This window comes from Lynx canadensis, chromosome E3 (assembly GCF_007474595.2).
Source record: "Lynx canadensis isolate LIC74 chromosome E3, mLynCan4.pri.v2, whole genome shotgun sequence".
NCBI lineage: Eukaryota > Metazoa > Chordata > Mammalia > Carnivora > Felidae > Lynx > Lynx canadensis.
The window spans coordinates 33,362,013-33,381,721 of NC_044318.1; the positions used below are offsets into that span (position 1 = coordinate 33,362,013).

The window sequence follows — 19,709 nt, forward strand, 5'->3', positions numbered from 1 at the left end:
ACTGTGGTGGCATTGGTATTGGGAGTCGTAGAGGAACTGAGATCTGTAGATATAGGCACTGTGGTGGGAGTCTCAGTGGGGGTTGGAGAGGAAGTGGCTGCTGTAGAAGAAATCACTGTGGTCGTGCTGTCAGTGGAAGGTGGAGACGAACTGGCCTCTGAAGAGGAAGACGTTGTGGTGGCACTCTCTGTGGATGTTGGAGAGGAAGTGGCCTCTGTAGAAGAAGGCACTGGTGTGGCAGTGTCAGTGGGAGTAGGAGAGGAACTGAGATCTGTAGATATAGGCACTGTGGTGGGAGTCTCAGTGGGGGTTGGAGAGGAAGTGGCTGCTGTAGAAGAAATCGCTGTGGTCGTGCTGTCAGTGGAAGATGGAGACGAACTGGCCTCTGAAGAGGAAGACGTTGTGGTGGCACCTTCAGTGGATGTTGGAGAGGAAGTGGCCTCTGTAGAAGAAGGCACTGTGGTGGCATTGGTATTGGGAGTGGTAGAGGAACTGAGATCTGTAGATATAGGCACTGTGGTGGGAGTCTCAGCGGGGGTTGGAGAGGAAGTGGCTGCTGTAGAAGAAATCGCTGTGGTCGTGCTGTCAGTGGAAGATGGAGACGAACTGGCCTTTGAAGAGGAGGACGTTGTGGTGGCACCTTCAGTGGATGTTGGAGAGGAAGTGGCCTCTTTAGAAGAACGCACTGTGGTGGCATTGGTATTGGGAGTGGTAGAGGAACTGAGATCTGTAGATATAGGCACTGTGGTGGGAGTCTCAGTGGGGGTTGGAGAGGAAGTGGCTGCTGTAGAAGAAATCACTGTGGTCGTGCTGTCAGTGGAAGGTGGAGACGAACTGGCCTCTGACGAGGAAGACGTTTTGGTGGCACTTTCTGTGGATGTTGGAGAGGAAGTGGCCTCTGTAGAAGAAGGCACTGGTGTGGCAGTGTCAGCAGAAGATGGAGAGGAACTGGTTTTTGTCGAAGAAGTCACTGTGGCCCTACTGCCCTTGGTATTTGGAGAGGAACTCTTGTCTGTGGAATAAATCACTGTTTTAGCACTGTCAGTGGAAATGAGAAAGGAACTGGGCTGTGGAAATGTAGGAACTGTAGTGGGATTGTTGGTGGAATTTGGAGAGGTACTGTCCCCTGCTGACGAATATCCTGTGATGACACTCTCACTGGGAGTTGGAGAGGTAATGGCATTTGTAGTAGATGACAATTTGATGTTATTGTTTTGGGGAGCTAGAACCACAGTTCCCTCTTCAGACAACTTGGAGGTGGTTATGGTGGGATTTCTTCCAGATTTTCTACTCCTTTTAAAAGTTATCAGCATTTTGTTACTGTCAGTCAGATATGATTCTTCCTTTGCAGTTCCTGCAAAAGTTGTCAGATTGTGTCACTTTTGTCAGTGCTTTTGAAAATATTTTAAGCCCTCTAGAGTCCACAGAGTTCTGTGTGAGTAATGGGTACTAAGTGGGGTGTTTATTGTAGCTTTTTTAGAAAAAAAATCTGGTTTGAAAATCCATTGTCTGAATGAACCAGAAATATTTGTTGCAGGTATATCCATGTCTCTCTTTCCCTCCTCTAGGCTCTTTGAGTTGAGCAGAGCCTGGACCCCTTTCCATATATCCTGGCTGGTTCCCATCCACTTTTAATAATCTTTAAGGCCCTAGAAACCATGTAGTCATGGACTGTAAAATGTTTGGGGGGATTGGGGTTTATGAAATATCCAGTCCTGTTGCTCAGAGGTGCCCTTCCCAGCATCTCCAGGGCTGCTGGGCTCACCTGTATCATGGATCTCTTTCATCTCCTTGCACTGAGGGTCCCGGGGGTTCCCCTGAGACACACACCCTCCTCCATCCCATACAGCCCTGTCCTCTGGGATGTCTGAAAAAGAGAAAGGGAGGTTAGTCTCCTGGAGCTATAACATTTCTTCTCATTTGCGAGTCCTTTATTCTCCCCAAGTCTCTGTGATTGCCCAACCTCATCTCCCCACCCCCACCCCTTGCCTCCCCTGGAAAGGGCCACAGTGTTTGTTTCACGGTCTAGAAATCAAGCATCAGGACCTCGTTCACACAGAGGTGAAGCGAGAAGACCAGGGTTTGAGGGGTAAGGTCTTGAAGATCTTGAGAGATTGGGGCAAACCTCAGGTTTTGCAGCTGTGGGAAAGGGAGCTCTTGCTCAGTTCGGGAGTGAGATTTCGAGGAAGCATTTACATGCGACTAAGTCCTTTCCAATGGAATGTGAGCACAACTGAGCATGCCATTTCCAGGCCAGCCCAGAAACTTCCCCGGTGGTCCTGATCGGTGGTCCTGATCTCTCTGCCAGTTGGATTCAGATAGCACGGAGGCCCAAGAAGATAGTGAAGCCTAGGAAGAAGGAGGCCAGGTCCCTGGATCACGACATGAAGAAAACCTACCTGCCAACCGGGAACATCTGCTCTCCTATCGTTACATGAGCAGGGAAAAAACCTTCTACCGCGGTTGAGCGATGACACATTTGGGGCATATTTGTTATTGCATATACAAAAATATCCTAATACAGTAAAGAGCTTCATTTAACCCTAGGAACAGATACACTTACTCTAATCATCTTCAAGAAACTCAAACCTTTTGTATCAAATAACCTTTTCCCACCTGAGATTTAATATATTTGTAATATTCAAGAGAATTTGGCTTAATGTGACAACCTTGTAGTTTCAATTTAAAGTACGTAATTGAGGGATGCCTGGGTGTCTCTGTTGGTTAAGTGTCCAACTCTTGGTTTCTGCTTAGGTCATGATCTCACAGTTTGTGAGTTCGAGCCCCATGTTGGGTTCTGCACTGACAGTGTGGAGCCTGCTTGGGATTCTCTGTCTCCCTCTCTCTCTGCTCCTCCCTCGCTCTCTCCCTCTCTCTCTAAAAATAAATAAATAAACATTAAAAAAATAAAGTATATAATTGAGTGATCAATTTAGACTTGTCATTTTACATGAAAATCTTGCCAAGATTATAAACAGTATTAGAACATTTAAGAGTACTTAAGATCCACCATATATATAATGTATTAGGCTTGAAGGTTTGAAGGAAGTTTTAAAAATAAACATTTTAATGTATTAGGTTTATGGAGTTTCTTGAGTACTTGAAAAGATTTTGTTTATGAATCAAACAATTGAAGTCTTTAAATAGGAAATGTAATGTATTAATTTTATAAATGTAACTTAAAATGTTTAAAGTAATTTATTTATTTTTTTTTCAAAGCTTTTGAACTTTTTTTTTTTAATTTTCTTTTTTTGAACGTTTATTTATTTTTGGGACAGAGAGAGACAGAGCATGAACGGGGGAGGGGCAGAGAGAGAGGGAGACACAGAATCAGAAACAGGCTCCAGGCTCTGAGCCATCAGCCCAGAGCCTGACGCGGGGCTCGAACTCACGGACCGCGAGATCATGACCTGGCTGAAGTCGGACGCTTAACCGACTGCGCCACCCAGGCGCCCCTGTTTAAAGTAATTTAATTGGCCAAGTATGTAAAATAGATTAAACACTCATCAAAGGCCCTTATAAAAACATTATGCTCTGCTTCTGGCCAAGATGGAGCATCAGAGACTGGATTCGACCTCCTACCGGAAACAACACCCACCCCCAAATAACCTGATAACCATAGCAAAGACAGGAAGCAATGATTTTCAATACACTAGATGTGCCTGTGATCACCCTAGCTGACTGACTTGAGAGGGTTTCCAGCAAGATCTCTTGGGTTGAGGAGATGTAGACCAGTGTCTTGAAAGAATGAGGCAGCTAGAGTTCACAGGACAGAATTACTGGGAGGCAGACTAGCACAGAGGGGTCCCTGATCAGCCCTAGGCTGATCAGAGCTTGCTTCTCAAGAAACTACCCAAGATCCAGGAAATGCCACTGGAAAAGATTAGAAGGAAAGAGACCTGGCTCTCACGTAGGCATGGGAACAATGCTCTTTCCACCAGCCAAACTGGAAAAGCCTATAACTCACAGGGCATTGGGCAGAGAGAGAACTCAGGAAGATCTTGGGTCAGTCCTAGGAAATACAGCCCTACACTGAGATTCTCAGGATTCATGTAAGGAATTATACTTAAAACAAAAAACAAGAGAAGACTCCATCCTTTGGGGGTTAGTGCCACCATGGAGGAGTACCACTGCCACTGCCACAAGGCTGGCTTCAATGCTGATGAAGCCAACAATATCCTTAAAGAGCATATGAATAGGACCTTCAGTGGTGAAGATTATAACCAGAAGAACATCAACCAACAGACTGCAAGCATAGTAGAGCAAACCTTAACACATTTGGTTATGTTGGGAAATGCTTATAAATATGTTGTGACATGTGCAGTGGTCCAGAGGAGCGCATATGGCTTTCACACAGCCAGTTGCTGTTTTGGGGGGTTGCCACCTCTGATGGAACCTGTAGTGTAAGATGGGAGGACCGAACCATGAACTGTGTAGTCAATGTTTCTACCATTGCTATTGACCTGTGACAGACTAAAAGTGTTCAGCCAAAGCCGTTAACTTAACAATTTGCCAGTGTGTCCTTTCTTTTTATTAAAAAAAATTTTTTTTATCTTTATTTGTTCTTGAGAGAGAGACAGGGTGTGAGCAGGGGAGGAGCATGGAGAGAGGGAGACACAGAATCCTCAGCAGGCTCCAGGCTCTGAGCTGTCGGCACGGAGCCGGACGCGAGGCTCGAACCCACGAACCATGAGATCATGATCTGAGCCGAAGTCGGATGCTCAGCCGACTGAGCCACCCAGGCGCCCTTCCAGTGTGTCCTTCCTTAAAAAAGTAATCGTTACTTATTAATGTGCTGGATGACAAATGTGCAAGACTCTTCAAAGCTATCAACAATCTCATGGTAAATTGGCAGATTATCTCTTATTGTGTGCAGCATCATTTATGTAGGAAAAGATTTTACGGGCACCTGGTGGCTCAGTCGGTTAAGTGTCCGACTCTTGGTTTCAGCTCAGGTCATGATCTCACAGTTTGTGAGTTAGAGCCCCGCATCAGGCTCTGTGTTGATAGCCTGGAGCCTGCTTGGGATTCTCTATCTCCCTCTCTGCCCCTTCCCCACTCTCTTTCTCTCTCTCTCAAAAATAAATAAATAAGCGTTTAAAAAATTAAAAAAGGAGTGCCTGGCTGGCTCAGTTGGTTAAGCACTGGACTTTGGCTTAGGTCAGGTCATGATCTCACAGTTTGTGAGTTCGAGCCCCACATCAGGCTCTGCGCTGACAGCTCAGAGCCTGTAGCCTGCTTTGGATTCTGTGTCTCCCTCTCTCTGTCCCTCCCCTACTGGCACTTTTTCTGTCTCTTAAAAAATGAATAAATGTTTAAAAAATTTTTTTAGAAAAAGAAGAATATTGAGATAATACAAAGATAGAGTTTCATGTAGTGGTCTATATTTTTGGCACGTCAAAAATTCTCACAGCCATGACCTTTATTTTACTTCGTGTTGCTGGCTTTTGTGTCCTGGATGATTATAATGACCAAAATATCTGTGCAGTTAAGTCTTGCTCCTGATTATTGTTACTGAAACCTTATTTTAAAAGAATAATAATCAAAATACCTGGGGACTTGATATCTGCTCTGTTTTTATTTAAAATATAGTAAAGATTATCTTCCTGTGCTGTAAAAGAAAAAAAAAAAAAAGCAAGAGGAGGCGGAAGAAGAAAAGGAGGAAGAAAAAGGAAACAGGGTTTGATTTTGGAATAATTAATGTATACATATGATACAAAACTTACAAAATAAACCTTTCTCCCACCTTATATCCAAATTGTCCTTTTCAGACTCAACTATTACTGGTTTCTTGTGAGACCTTTCAGATATTATATACATCAACAAGCGCTTAAAAGAGGTATGGTTGCATACTGTATACATGGTTCTGTGTCTCGCTTTTTTTCATTGTCTCAAGTATATTAAGCTACCTCCTTCTTTGTAATGACTACATAGTGCTCCATGATATAGATGTATAGATTTATTTAATTTACCTCTTAGAGATGGGTGTTTGGGCTGTGTGGTAGGCAGAATTTTGGTCCTCATGGTCTCTGCCCCCTGGTGTTAATTCCAAGAGTATGTTATGTTACGTGGCAGAAGGAACTTGGCAAGTATGACATTGCTAATCAATTGACTGATCAGATCAAATAGGTAGATTATCCTGGGTTTTCAAGGCAGGACCGATGTTATCACATGAGCCCTTAAAAGCAGGGAAAAGAACAGAAGAGAACTCAGAGAAGAGCAACAGAGAGACGCCATGTCATTTGCTAAGGTGAATATGGATATCCCTGTATTTGCGACTTTGCATTGGTATATGAGTGTATCCATTGGGCAAATTCCTACACATGGAAATTGCCAGGCAAAAGAGCATGTGCCCTGGATATTGTGTTCCTTTTTTCTCAAAGACCTTCTAAAAAAAAAAAAAAAAAGACCTTCTATAGAACTGTACCAATCACACTCCCTTTCTGTGGCTGGCAGTGTCTCTTTCCCACATTCTCAACAACCAGTATGCTATCTAGCTTTTTTGATTCTTGGCAATTTTCATGGGTTGAATTTATCCATCCCTCAAAAAATTATACTGAATTCCTAACCCTCAGGACCTCAGAACATGTCTTTATTGGGATATAGGTCTTTACAGAGGAAATCAAGTGAAAATGAGGCCATTAGGGTGGGCTTATGACCATTATGACTGGTGTCCTTATAAAAAGGGGAAATTCTGACATGAATTTAAATACATTTTTTAAAAGAAGGGAAATTCAGAGAGTATATCAAAATAAAAAGCTTCTGCACAGCAAAGGAAAAAATCAACAAAACTAAAAGACAACCTGCTAAATGGGAGAAGATATTTGCAACAACATATCCTATAAGGGGTTAGTATCTTAAATATATAAAGAACTTATACAGGGGCGCCTGGGTGTCTAGGTGGGTTAAACGTCTTGATTTTGGCTCAGGTCATGATCTCATGGTTCATGAGATCAAGCCCTGTGTTGGGCTCTGCACTGTCAGACTAGGATTGGGATTCTCTTTCTCCCTCTCTCTCTGCTCCTCCCCTGCGAGCTCTATCTCTCCAAATAAATAAACATTTAAAAAAAAGAACTTATACAACTCAACACTCAAAAATCAAATAATCCAATTTAAAAATGGACAGATGTGAACAGACATTTCTCCAAAGAATACATCCAGATGGTCAACAGACATATGAAAAGATGCTCAACATCACTCATCAAAAGGGAAATGCAAATCAAAACTACAATGAGGTATCACCTCACACTGTCAGAATAGCCAAAATCAAAAACACAAGAAGGGAAGTTTGGGGGCCCCTGGGTGGCTCAGTCAGTTAAATGCCACACTCTTGGTTTCAGGTCATGATCTCACAGTTCATAGGTTCGAGTCCCACAGCAGGCTCTACACTGACCGCGCAGAGCCTGTTTAGGAATCTCTCTCTCCCTCTCTTTCTACCTGTCCCCTGCTCTCTCGCTCTCTCTCAAAATAAAAAAATAAACTTAACTAAAAAAAAAGAAGAGAAGTTTGGACACAGAGATGTGCACACAGGGAGAACCCCTCAGGGAAAGATGAAGGCAGAGATCGGGGTGACGTGCCTGCAAGCCAAGGAATGTCTATTGCCAGCAGCTACCAGATGCCAGGGGAGAGGCCTGGCATAGATCTTTCCTTCCCTACTGCCTTCAGAGGGAGCATGGCCTGCTGACACTTTAGTCTTGGACTTCTGACCTCTAGAATTGTGAGACAAGAAATTCCGTTGTTCTAAGCCACTCAGGTTGTGCTAATTTGTTATGGTGGCCCTGGAAGGGAAATTCTTTCTGGTCACCTGTGGTTGCAGCAGTGGATTCAAGGAGAGAGAGGTCAGTGGTGACCCCTAGGAAGGCTCCTCAGAGGAGAAGGACCTTGTCGATGGAGGTGAGGTTGGGGGGATAGCCACTGGAGTGACTCCCTCAGGAGAAGGATGACAGTAGGAGGGTGGTGAGGACATGGGTGGGCAAAAGCACTCAGGTTGGGGAAAGGAAGGGGGGGAAACGAGCAGAAGGAGATGACTGAGCACCCAGGCCTTGGACACATCTGTGCTGGATATGGGAGGTAAGAGGCACTTGCCAGGGCTGGACAGGGCTCGACTGGGCCCAGAATGTTGTGTTTCGTTGACAAGCAATATAACCAGGGTGTGCTGGAAGGAGGGGCCAGACGGCCAGAAGAGGGTGTGCCTGCCGGGAAGAGCCAGGTGAAGGCCACCAGATTCTTCCTCAAGGCCCACGCCCCACTCAGGCATCCCCAGCCCAGTAGCCTGAGAAGGGATGTGGCTCTGGGTCCCCAAAAGGACACATGGGAGAGTCAGGTGCCATTCAAGGCTGGCCAGGGCTCTACAGACCAGCTGATGCCAGGCCCAGAGAGGGGACCACAGAATCCCAGAGAGTCTTCAAGGCTCCATTTCACTGAGGGGGGAGACTGGGAGTGGAGATGCGATGAGCCACAGGGTGCAGAATGTGGGAGAGACCAAGGGGTGGGAGGAGGAGAAAAAGAAGAAGGGGGAGAGAGGGAGAGGGAGTGGAGGGAGGGGCCAGAAAGAAGGAACAGAGAGCAGAAAGGGGAGAGCAGGGGAGTGGAGGAATGAGAAGGAGCTGGAAACATCTTCCCCAACTAAGGCCCATTTTAGTGCCTAAAATGCCACTATTAGAGATAAGTCACTAAGAATCTGAACAGCACACACAGTGCCTGGGAAGAGGGTGTCATTCTCAGTACTAATAAGGTGGCAGCTCTGGGTGTCATCACATTGGGAGTCCGTGCCAAGTGATGGCAGGGTTCAGGTCAGTGAACCAGCCCTTTAGACCATGCCAAGCCACTGCCCCACCCTGTCCCAGACTTCGGCCCCCCTGCCTCCCTCCATTCTCTTCATTTGCCAGTCAGCCCTCAGGTAGGCCTCCAGAGAAGGCCCTGTCTCCTCTGGGTGGGTTTGGGCCAAGGAGGCCCCAGCCCCAGGATTACATTTACAAGTACTTTCTTCCCAGCCCCCACTCCATTTCCTCTTTGGAGAAGAGTTGCCCAAGGTCTGGGTCCAGGGAACCAGGAGCCCCCGCTGCTCCTGGTGTTTTGAGCTCAGGGCAAAACACAATCCAGGACATGGCAGTCTGAATGACATCCACAGGGCCCAGCATGAGCCCCCACTTTTGCATCTAAGACTCCTTCCCACCCCACCCAGGCCATTCCTGGAGCACATCTCAAGGGAGTGCAAATCTGAGGTCTGCAGTTTCGTTTCTGCCTTTTCCCCTCCCTCTTTCTCTGGGGACAGGCGAGTGGCAGAGGGAACCCCTGAAAGGTGTGACCAGGAACCCCTGTCATTCTCTGCCAACCTGAGCCCTGTCCCCATGGCCATGGAATCCTTAGTGGGCCCAACCCTTGTCCTTTAGGGGAAGACACTGAAGCCAGAGATGAACTGAGCTGCCCCACAGCACACAGCTGTTTCACTGCATTTTTAGAATCTGGGGCTCCCAAAACCCCAGCTTGTGCCCATTTGACTAGAGCAGTGGCCCCTTTCCTGGTTCTGGGATGCCCGACAGCCCTGGGACATGCTCGGGGCACAAGACAGGGGTGGGGTGATACAGAAATGGCCAGAACAAGAGTCAAAGCAGAGACTTCAGGCTTTTGTCTCTTATGAAAGGAAGGCCTGGACGTTTGGGAGGAGGTGGCCAGGGGGGTGGAGGGGCACATCCACAGGGTAAGGACAGACCCTAATATCGGTTGAGCATCCGCTATATGTCAGGGACTGTGGCGGGGGGGGGAGGGGGTGTTGAGCATCTGCTATATGCCAGGGACCGCAGGGCAGGGGGGGCGGTTTCAGTCTAACCCTCCAGCCCTGACAAGTCCGAGTTCTTATTCTCTTTCTGGAAAGGAAGCAAGCTCAGAAAGGCTAACTGGGACACACCCCAAAGCCCTGGCTCTTCTCCCGAATGTAGCTGGGGAGAAGAGAGGGTGAGGGACATGAGCTGAGCTCCAGGCAGAGGATACCCCAACCTGTGCCCGCCCCCGGAAGCAGCCCTCCCTCGAGCCTGGGCAGACCGGGGAGAAGAGGCGAGGTGGGGGTTCACTCACCCTGCCCAGCAGCAGCATGGCAAGACAGGAGCTGAAGGACAAGGGGCAGCAGGCAGAGCATCATGGTCACCAGTCTTGACATTGGAGCTTGGAGGGCAGCGCACCTGCCATTCACCCTCTCAGGAATGCGCAAAATGAGTGTCAGCCAAAGAACCCCAGTAATAAATGGGCCCCAGAGCCCTTTGATCCCTGAGACACTGGAAAGCTGAGGCCAGCCCACCTGAGTCAGTGTGTGAGCTTCTATCCTGACTGGGGGTGCGGATTTTATTTCAGGCCAAAGGGCAGAGGGAGGGGAGCCCCTCCCTTGCCAGGCAGCACGCAGGCACACAGGCCACCAGGTTTGTCACCCAGGTAGAGGGGCAGGCACAGGGCCCTGAAGCAGCCTGGGAGAACTGAGAAGACCCTTGGAGGGAGGTTCCCACCCTTGGAGAAGAGGCTGGGCCTGAACCTGAGAGGAGAAGGGTGCCCGTCATTCCCCTCCAGCCCCCTGGTAAGGTGACTCCCCCTCTCTTCTTCTCGAGCTCTCATTACTGACCCTGATGACCCCACCAGGACATGGGGTGCAAGTCATGGCCACACCTAGGCCAGTGCCCAGCTCCAGGATGGCTGCATTCTTGGATCTGTGGGCCCTGAGATCTATCTGTAAGCTCCCAGGTGAGCACAAGTTTCCACGGCCGTGCAGAGTGACCTTGCCCTACCCCAGGGTCAACAGAGCCAAGTCCTCACTCCTTTCCTTGCCTTTTGTGGGCTCCCACCCATCACTCCCTGGGCCTGAGGCCCCCAAGGTCTGACCCCAGGCTCGTCTGCCACAGTGACCTCAGGCAGAGGTGGGCCCGATTCTGCCCTGGCCTAGACAGGCGAGGAGCTCTGTGCTCCATGTTCTACATGTGGTCACAAGAAGGGGCTGAGAGTGCTGGGTGTCCCATGTCCAGATTTGGCATCTAATCTTGGGAGGAGTGCTGTCCCCAAGAAGGGCTTCCTGAGCTCCAGGCCCCTGCAGGGGAGGGAAAGAAACCACTCACAGCTCTCTACTTTAAGCCTAGCTCTTTTATTGGGGGGAAGGGGAATTCCAGAGTGGGGCGTCTCTGGAGCAAACAATGATGTCGGGGTGTCTGGGCAGCCCTTGGGCTCCTGGACAGAGTGTGAGAAAGCAGAGGGGGGCTCACAGCAGGGCCCAGACCAAGCCCACCAGCTCTGAGTCGGGCCACCTCAGGCCCCGATGTCAGTTTCCTTTGGACCAACAGGGGAGGTGGGGAGTAGCGCTGTCGTGGGCTCTATCTGCTGTCTTGTCCAAATCTGGATGAGCGGTGGGAGCCTCTTGTCTCACTCACTGAGCAGTTGTCAGGACCCTGGGCCTCTGGATGTGGAGCTGGGGGCGGGAAAGAGGAGGTGAGGCCCAGGAGGCTCCAATGGAAGTTACCTGCCTCTAGACCAAGGGTGCCCACCACCCCCCAGGCAGCCCAGGGTGGTGGATGGCAGGGCTGGGGGGAATGGAACAGCTACTAGCTGGGGACAGACCCCTGAGTCACCTCTGTAGTAGGGTCAACGTTCTCCAGAGAGGGCTGGAAATGGCTGTAGATGTTTTCAAGGGCGAATCTGTCTTCCTTCAGATTCTCATCTGCAGAAAAAGGGGCCGGGCTGAGAGTGAGCCTGGGGGGCTGGCCCCATGTGACAGGAAGACAAGAGAGAAACACAGCCCCCTGACACGCCTAGGGTCAAAAGTCATGGCCACGGGCAGGCTCAGGGGTGACCTGGGCGAGGGTGGAACAGGAGGAAGGCCCTGCTCGAGGGTCACCGGCACACACTGCCTCACGGCCACGGGAACCACAGCAAGCAGAAACCAGCAGTGCCCAGAATCTTCTCTTGGAGTGGGCTTTCAGCCGCCATTTTCCCAGTCCTGCACATCCCCCACTCCTCGGCCTCCAAGCCGCAGGCTCCAGGCTCTCCAGGCACTTCCACGACCATTTCTTCTTTCTGCCTCCTTCAAGGTCATCCCAGGGACCCTGCCCTTCACTCTGCTCTTTTCCGCACCTGTATTCTTCCTGCCGCCTCCCAGCCGCCCACTGGCCAAGACCTCCCCAGGCTTCAGATAGGCCAGAGCTGGTGATGCCTCTGTACCCCTATTCACCAGCCCCCGTACTCAGTGCGCCCCCACCTGCTGCCTCTGCCCCGACCAGGCAGTGTCCCTCCCCCCATCCAGGCCTTCTCCCTTTCCCCAGCCTGTGAGCAACAAGCCTGGCCCAGCTCACTGGCATCTAAATTACTTCTGCTATCCACTCCTCCCATCCCCCTGTCCCCACCCAGCCTCATCATCCTTCACCTACATTACAGCAGAGCCATCCCCTTGGTCTCCCCACTTTAGGGCTGCCCCCCTCAATTCACCCTGAGTGAGCTGCTCGAAATGCATGTCTGCCTCCCTGCCCTTAAAGCCCCTCCAGTGGGTCCCTCCATCACGGCCCACAGAGATCTCCACGACCTCACTGGTATCTGTGTTCCTGGAAGCAGGAAGCACACGGCTTATGCACCAGCCCACAGCACTGCCCGGCCTGCAGACTGGCTCAGGTGAGGGTGCTTCTGCAGTCTTCTGATCCCGCCCTGCCCTGGCCGGACCAGGCAGATTTCTGTGCCCATGGAGCCCTCGGCATGGCCCTGTCCTCCCACCAACTGTGAGTACATCTGAGACTCTCACAGGGGGTGGTCTCTGGGGGCAGGATCCGGCTGCTCTCCGCCACCTGTAGCCCCTCCCCATTGTTTGTCTGGAGGAACTGGGAGGGCAGGACTTGCTCAGGGGCAGGGATGGTGGTGGCTAGAGATTCTTCATCTCCCTGCACCACGGGACATGGCGGCTTGCGGGACATGGTGGCTTTCCACGGCAACTGGGAATCAGAAGAGCCCGAACACACGGGATGCTCCATGGAGAGGCAGTGTTTGAACCAGAGTGGGAGACAGAGTGGGATTGGGACTTGCAGAGCCCCAGCAAGGGGAACCTTCCAGACAGAGGTGCAGTACTTGCAAAGGCATGGGGGAGGGAAAAGGTGGGCATGGGGAGGAGCAGAGAAAAGATGAGGGTCGGCAAGGACCACATGGGGGCTCAGGGGTCAGGAGGCTGCAGAGAAACTGGCCTAGCCCAGGGGCGCAGCACCTGTAAAACCAGCTGGCAGGACCCACGCAGCCCCCACAGCCACATCGTGTCTGGCTGTGATGCCTTCTCGGCCTATCTCCACCCACCAGCTTTGCCCCCATCCTTGCCTCTGGTGAGAAGTACCTTCCCAGATGCCTGTGTTCTGGAAGCCGCCAGAAAGATCTTCTCCTTGCCACAAATTGTATTCTTGCCTGCCAACAGAAACACCCTGAGCAGCTGGCAGCAGGGAGGTGGAGGGAGCTTAGAGGGCCCTGACCTTTGGCTTCTGGAAAGGGCTGTCACTGCCAAGCCCTGGGTCAGGGAGGGGCCTGCCCCCAGGGTGGTGGCAGAAAACAAAACATCTCCAAGGCCTGCCCTTCCCCCTCCTCCCTTCCACAGGAGTTCCATTATCGGTGAGATGGGAGCAATGGACCAGAATCAGAGGAACCCCCCCTCTGGCTGCTGGAGGTGCTCTGCCCTGTGCTTCTCAACCATCTCAGGGTAGATCCCCCCCCCCCCCATTTTACTGCTGGGAAAGCAATGCTGGAGAGCTCATCCCCAGGGGTGCCCTGCGGCAGCCAAAGTGATAACACCAGGTAATGTCATCACATAATCCAATTTCAGGACACAAGTGTTTGGTCGCATCTCTCTGCCAAACAGATCAGATCAGCGGGCTGCCCTGTGCTGTTAACCAGAACTGAGTGGGGCTGGGTCCCCAGCAGACTTCTAAACACTGAGGGGAAGGAGGAGAGCCTTGGGGTCTTATGGCCCCCTTTCCCTGGGCCCGAATCCATAAGCTCACCTGTGCAGTTTTCTCTGGGATCGGCCAAGGAAGACAGTCAGGATCACCACCATGACCACCAGCAGTGCTCCCACGGCCCCCACACTCCCGTACACCAGGCTCTTGCTGGTGCTCAATGCACACGTCTCTCCCCAGTACCAGTGTGTGTCCGAGGTTGGGCATCTGGAGACACACACAAGCTCAGGCCAGTCCACAAACATCCCTCACACCCAATCTTGCAAAAGAAAAAAATCAATGCCAAAGCACAGGAAGCTGGCTCTCCCTCCAAGGAAGGGCAGGCACTGGTTAGGAGGGACCCAGGTTAGGAGGCTCCCCAAGACTAAGGGGCAGAGAGGAGGTGGGGATTCAGTATTGCAGAACAGGATTCAGAATCTGAGTGTCAGATGCCTTGTCCCAGACACATCGTGCCCACTCATCTAATCTCTAGCTGGCACCTTGACTGACCTGTTACCATTTTTATATTTTATGCTTTAATGTATGCTCTCCTGAGCTTAATGCCCCAGCTATATATAGCTAGGAGTGATACAATGGCATTGTAGCTGGGATATTGAAAGGAAAGTGAAAGATAGAGATCTATAGATATAGATTTGGGAATTGGTGACTAGAACTTTCTCAGGAGGGGGCTTGCTCACTCCTAGAATGCCCACATCTATAACCTGCACCTCCCCCACCTCTGGTGGGGGTGGGGGGGTGAAGGGACACCTGGGTAGAAGAAAGAAGGATGCGTGGGGAAGGACGTGTCTTGTAAGCTGTGCCCAACTCCTTCTGCGTCCCCCCCTACCCTGACCCCTGACCCATAACTATGGTGGAGGGTGTGGTCCTACCACTAGAGAGAGTGGGCACTGGCCTTAGAGGGGCTGGACACTCACAGGCAGCGGGGGCCACTGCGTTGCAGCTGGCATTCTCCCTCATTACAGTTCAGTTGCAACTTCGTCCCCGAGGTGCATTTGGTCACACAGGCCAGCTTCCCATCCAGCTCATCCACAAAGTAGAACTGGGCATAGTCCTTCGCAGCCTTCTGAGTGCATTGCTCTGGGGGGTGGGGGGTGGGGAAGGGTAGACAGCCTGGTTAAAGCGCCACCAGCCCTCATGTTTACTGCCCACACCCTGTCCTCCCAACACCTACCACTCTGCAAAGATGCTTACCCTTCAAGTCAAACCCCAGCATCACGTTCTCGCTCACGATGGTGGCTTCCTCACTGAAGCACAGATGTGAGGAGGCTGCCAAGCATGGTGGGAAAGAACAAAACAAAAACACTTCCCTCTGCCCTACTAGGGTCATGGCCCATCCCTAGATGCAGCTGGGCCTGTAAGCAGGCTCAGATGGGAACATTAGAGCTGATGACAATCTGAGCCCGCAACAGGGAGATGTTGGGGGCACTTTGGAGTCTGGGGAAATGGGGCCTGGCTTCTGGATCCCTATAGGGAGGTCTCTGGAGTTCCAGAAAGGAGGAGAGATATGGGGTGAGGGGAGGCTGAGGCATTCCTACCCTTTCCCCACCAACGTCAAGGGGTTTTAGGAGAGCCTACCTCTGCACTCTTCAGAATCACCAGATAGCCTTTTGGTCTCATTCATAATCTTGACCTTTATGAGTTTAGAGAGGTTTGCAAATAGTTCCTCAAACTCTGAAGTGTAGTTTGCCTCCATGATGACGTCATGTTCCACCACAACACTGCCATTGCTAAAACCAGGAGTTGGTGATTCATCAATCACCCTATGTCGCCCACCCTCCCAGAAAGTGGGGCCCACAAAGCCAGAAGGGTGATGAAACACAATTAACTATGTGACCCAGAGGCAGGACAGACTAGAGACTGTTCCCTCCAACAGTTAGCATCCTAGAGGGAAGCTGCAGAGTAAAATGACCTAAGATTCCAAAATATCAGTGATCACAATAAATGCCATTGGGTGAAATCCATTCTTAAAACTGGAAGCTCTTGGGTGAAGACATGGTGGAATTGAACCATTGTGACTGTTGGAGGGAGGATCAAATGGTGTAGCCATTGTGGAAAATAGTATGGCAGCTCCTCAAAAAATTAAAAATGGAATTACCATATGACCCAGCAATTCCACTTCTGGGTATTTATCCCGAAAAATTGAAAGCAGGGATTTGAAGATATATTCATACACCCATGTTTGTAGCAGCATTATTCACAATAGCTAAAAAGAAGCAAACTAAGAAGTGTCCATTGATGGATGAATGGATAAACAAGATGTGGCACACAGTACTATGAAATGTTTTTCAATCTTACAAAAGAAATTTTTGACACCTGCTGCAACATGGATGAACCTTGAGGACATTGTGCTAAGTGAAATAGCCAGTCACAAAAGGACAAATAGTGTATGAGTATTTACATGAGTACTAATATGAAGTCCCTAGAGTAATCCAATTCATAGAGACAGAAAGTAGAATGGGGGTTGCCTGAGGTGGGATGAGGGAGAATTGAGAGTTATTGTTTAAAAGGTACAGAGTTGGGTGTCTGTGTGGCTCAGTCAGTCGGACATCTGGCTCTTGATTTTGGCTCAGGTCATGATCTCATGGTTTGGTTTGTGGGATGCAGCCCCAAGTCAGGCTCTGCGCTGATAGCGTGGAGCCAGCTTGGGATTCTCTCTCTTTCTCTCTCTCTCTACCCCCCTTCAAAACAAACAAACTTAAAAAAATAAAATAAAGGGTACAGAGTTTCAGTTTGGGAAGACGGAAAAGTTCTGGAGATGGACCATGATGCTGGTTGCACAACAATGTGAATGTACTTAATGACACTAAACCATACACTTAAAATGATTAATTTAATGATTAATGGCCACCTTTTGTTATGCGCATTTCACCACAGTAAAAAATACTTAAAATTAAAAAAATTTTTAAATGGAGGCTGTTGGATTTTATTTTGAAAACCAAACAAGCATGCTTTTAGAAATGAAGAAACATGAGGTCACTTTAGAAATATAAGATTCCAACCCAGAAGCTCCTTGTTAGAAGGCCAATGGGGCACTGAGAGATCTTGAGACAAGGTCTGTCACCAGTCACAGACATTGTGACAGAGAAGTCAGGAGCAGGAGCCAGGAGTACTTAAAATAACAAAACCTTGTGCCAAAATGGAGACTGCACTGGTACTGGGCAGGAGGTCAAGATGGAGTAGAGGATGCTGAGGCATGGAACCCCATGGGCATTTGACAGTATAGATCTCCCTCTTTCCTTGCTGGGAGAAGACACCTTCCAGGCTCCCTTCCCACCTTCCCTTCTGTCTCCTCCTTTCCACTTTCCTTTGGGGGCTCTGCTTCTCCTGTCTATCCTTTAGATGCTGGTGCTTCTCTTGATTCTTTCCTGGGAAATGTTCACTCCTATGCTATAATGATTCCCAGGCCATCTGGTCTACTCCCAGGGCTTCCAGCAACTTCTATCCAGGAAAACCAACACCAGTGTCTCCGCTGCAGACACTTTCTATCCACCACACACTGTTCCATTACTCAACCACTCAATGTGGCTGGGTCCCAGGCACTTGAGACTCCACATAGCCCACTCTTCATCTTCTTCCCCATCCTCCTCCTCCTTACCTTCCTCATCTCATCAAAGGGCACTCTACATTGCCAGCAGCCCAGAAATCTGGTGTCATTCCTCCTCTCCAAACACCCATCAAATCCTCATGATCTGCTGGTCCTGCTTCTTAAAGATCTTTCACACTAGACAATTTTTCTTCTGCACTGTCACCTCTCTGATCCAGGCCACTCTAATCTCCATCCCCTGTCCACCCATTCTCAGTCCTGCAGTCAAACTGAGCTGTCTGCAGTGCCAATCAGATATTTTCCCACGTGGGCCCAAACTGCTGATACTTAAAGACTAAGTAACTTGGTATGGGTCATCTTTCCACCTCCTCTCCCACCATGACCCTTTTGCCCTCAAGTAGTAACTATTCTTTATGTTCCTGGAATCTGCCCTCCTCTCTCTCACTTCTGGGTGAGACTGAGCCATCCTTCATCAATTCCCTTTACCTGGCTCATTCCTCTTCATGCTTTAAGCCTCAGCTTAAAGCTGTCACTTCTTCCAGAAAGATTTCCCTCCACCTCACCCAGCTTGCATTTGAGACCTCTCCCGTTGCACCCTGTGTGTCTCTTACCATTAACTCTAACCAGATTGCACAGCCATTTTGCTGTGTTCTGCCACTCTTTACTCCATGAAGACCAGGACCACTGTATTCCCTACACCTAACACAGTGTAGGCTTTCAATACAAGTTTGCAGAATTGATGAAGGATGAGTGAATGTATAAATGAATGGCTCAGAGCCTTCTGGTGTTGCCCATGGGCTGGGGGCCCCTCTGGTCCAGCCAGGTACTGATACTCATTCAAGACAGGAGAAGACAAGAGAGCAGAGAGAAGGGGCTTCCTGCACCCCTCACATACTCACAACAGTCTCCTAATGATCACGCCTCTGTACTGGGGAAAGTCTTTGCCCATGTAAGCTTTATCCATCTGAAAGAAATGAGGCAGCCAAGTTCATACACGAATGGAGGATGCAGCACCCCTGTTCCCTGTCTCAGAGGCAGCCCCAGGGCCCCTTCCCACAGGGAACCCATGGATTAACCCATAGGAAAGAAGGAAAGGAAGGCATAAGGATGCTACCTCCTCCAGGATGTGGGTGAGGTGGTGTTCAAGGAAGGGGCTCTCAGAGGCCCCCCTCTCAGGACTTGGGAAGACTGAAGGGATCTATGAGCTGAGAAACTCCAAAGTCAGTCAGAATGAGCCCCTGTATCCCCAATAACATTGGACATCCACTTTGGGGGATCTGAGATTTCCCTACTCTTACCTGACTCTTGAATAGTTGAGTGAAATTCCAGTAGTCTGGGGAGGATATGTTATTCAGATCTTTTGTGAAATTCTTGTTAGTCACTTTCACTGTCACACCTAAAGTGGCATTGATTATTTCTGGGATTTCTGTGGGAACAGATCAGATTATACATGAGACAGCAACCTCTCAGTAATGTCTTCTGGGATTAATCTCCTCCTGCTGGTCTCATGGAGGCAAAGAAAGTGGGTAGGCAGGTGGATGGAAATTCAAGAGACAAGTAGGAGTCACTGAAACTTTTGCCCCTTATCTCTGAACACCTCAAGGAACTAGTGGCCAGGATCATGACCCAGAGAGAGAGAGCTAAGTGGAAGGCTCCAGAAAGGGTTGGAATAGAAACATCCCGATGAGAGGGGCAGATGGGCCAGTGAAAAGAGCCCGGGAGGAGGAGTCAGAAGGTCCATGCTCTACCTGCATTTAGACCCAGGCAAAGGTCATATTTTCTCCTCTACCTGCACAATGAGGCAGTGGTAGCAGATAGTCCTTTCAATGTTACCCTCCTATTTAAGTGGTTAAGGAATATGGGGACAATCTGAAGGTCTCAGAAAAGTTTATTACCTAGGAAGAAGGAGTCCACAAGGGACTTGCATTGGTAACCGAAGAAGCCTTGGGCACAGACACACTCTTTTCCATTCCAGATGGTCCCATTCTGGCACTGGCCTGTGAGGGGGTAGAATTCACAGCGGTCACCATGGAAGCCCAAGGGACAAAAAATACTATCTCCCATTCCAGGTCCCATCATTTAGGCATTGTACTGAAAGAGGAGGTTGAGAACCACTGCCACCATCTTAAGCTCCGGGGGAGGTGGGGGGGAGGGAAATGAGGAGGGACAATGGGGAAGATGGAAACAAGAAATGAAAGAAGATGAGCAAAGAA

At 49.6% G+C, this 19,709-nt stretch overlaps 1 protein-coding gene and 1 pseudogene across 1 annotated transcript; one reads left to right on the forward strand and one right to left on the reverse strand.

Annotated features, from left to right (window-relative positions):
• Positions 1-4,116: 4,116 nt before the first annotated feature.
• On the forward strand, positions 4,117-4,469 carry LOC115503766 (annotated as a pseudogene).
• Positions 4,470-11,401: 6,932 nt separating this feature from the next.
• LOC115503911 (mucin-12-like) lies at positions 11,402-19,572 on the reverse strand. Its single transcript, XM_030300464.1, has 10 exons — positions 19,392-19,572; positions 18,795-18,922; positions 18,396-18,460; positions 15,528-15,679; positions 15,144-15,218; positions 14,867-15,029; positions 13,998-14,159; positions 13,340-13,407; positions 11,604-11,692; positions 11,402-11,443 (listed from the first exon to the last, which is right to left on the reverse strand). The coding sequence occupies exons 1-10, from the start codon at positions 19,570-19,572 to the stop codon at positions 11,402-11,404; spliced, it is 1,125 nt and encodes a 374-aa protein (XP_030156324.1).
• Between the last annotated feature and the right edge of the window lie 137 nt (positions 19,573-19,709).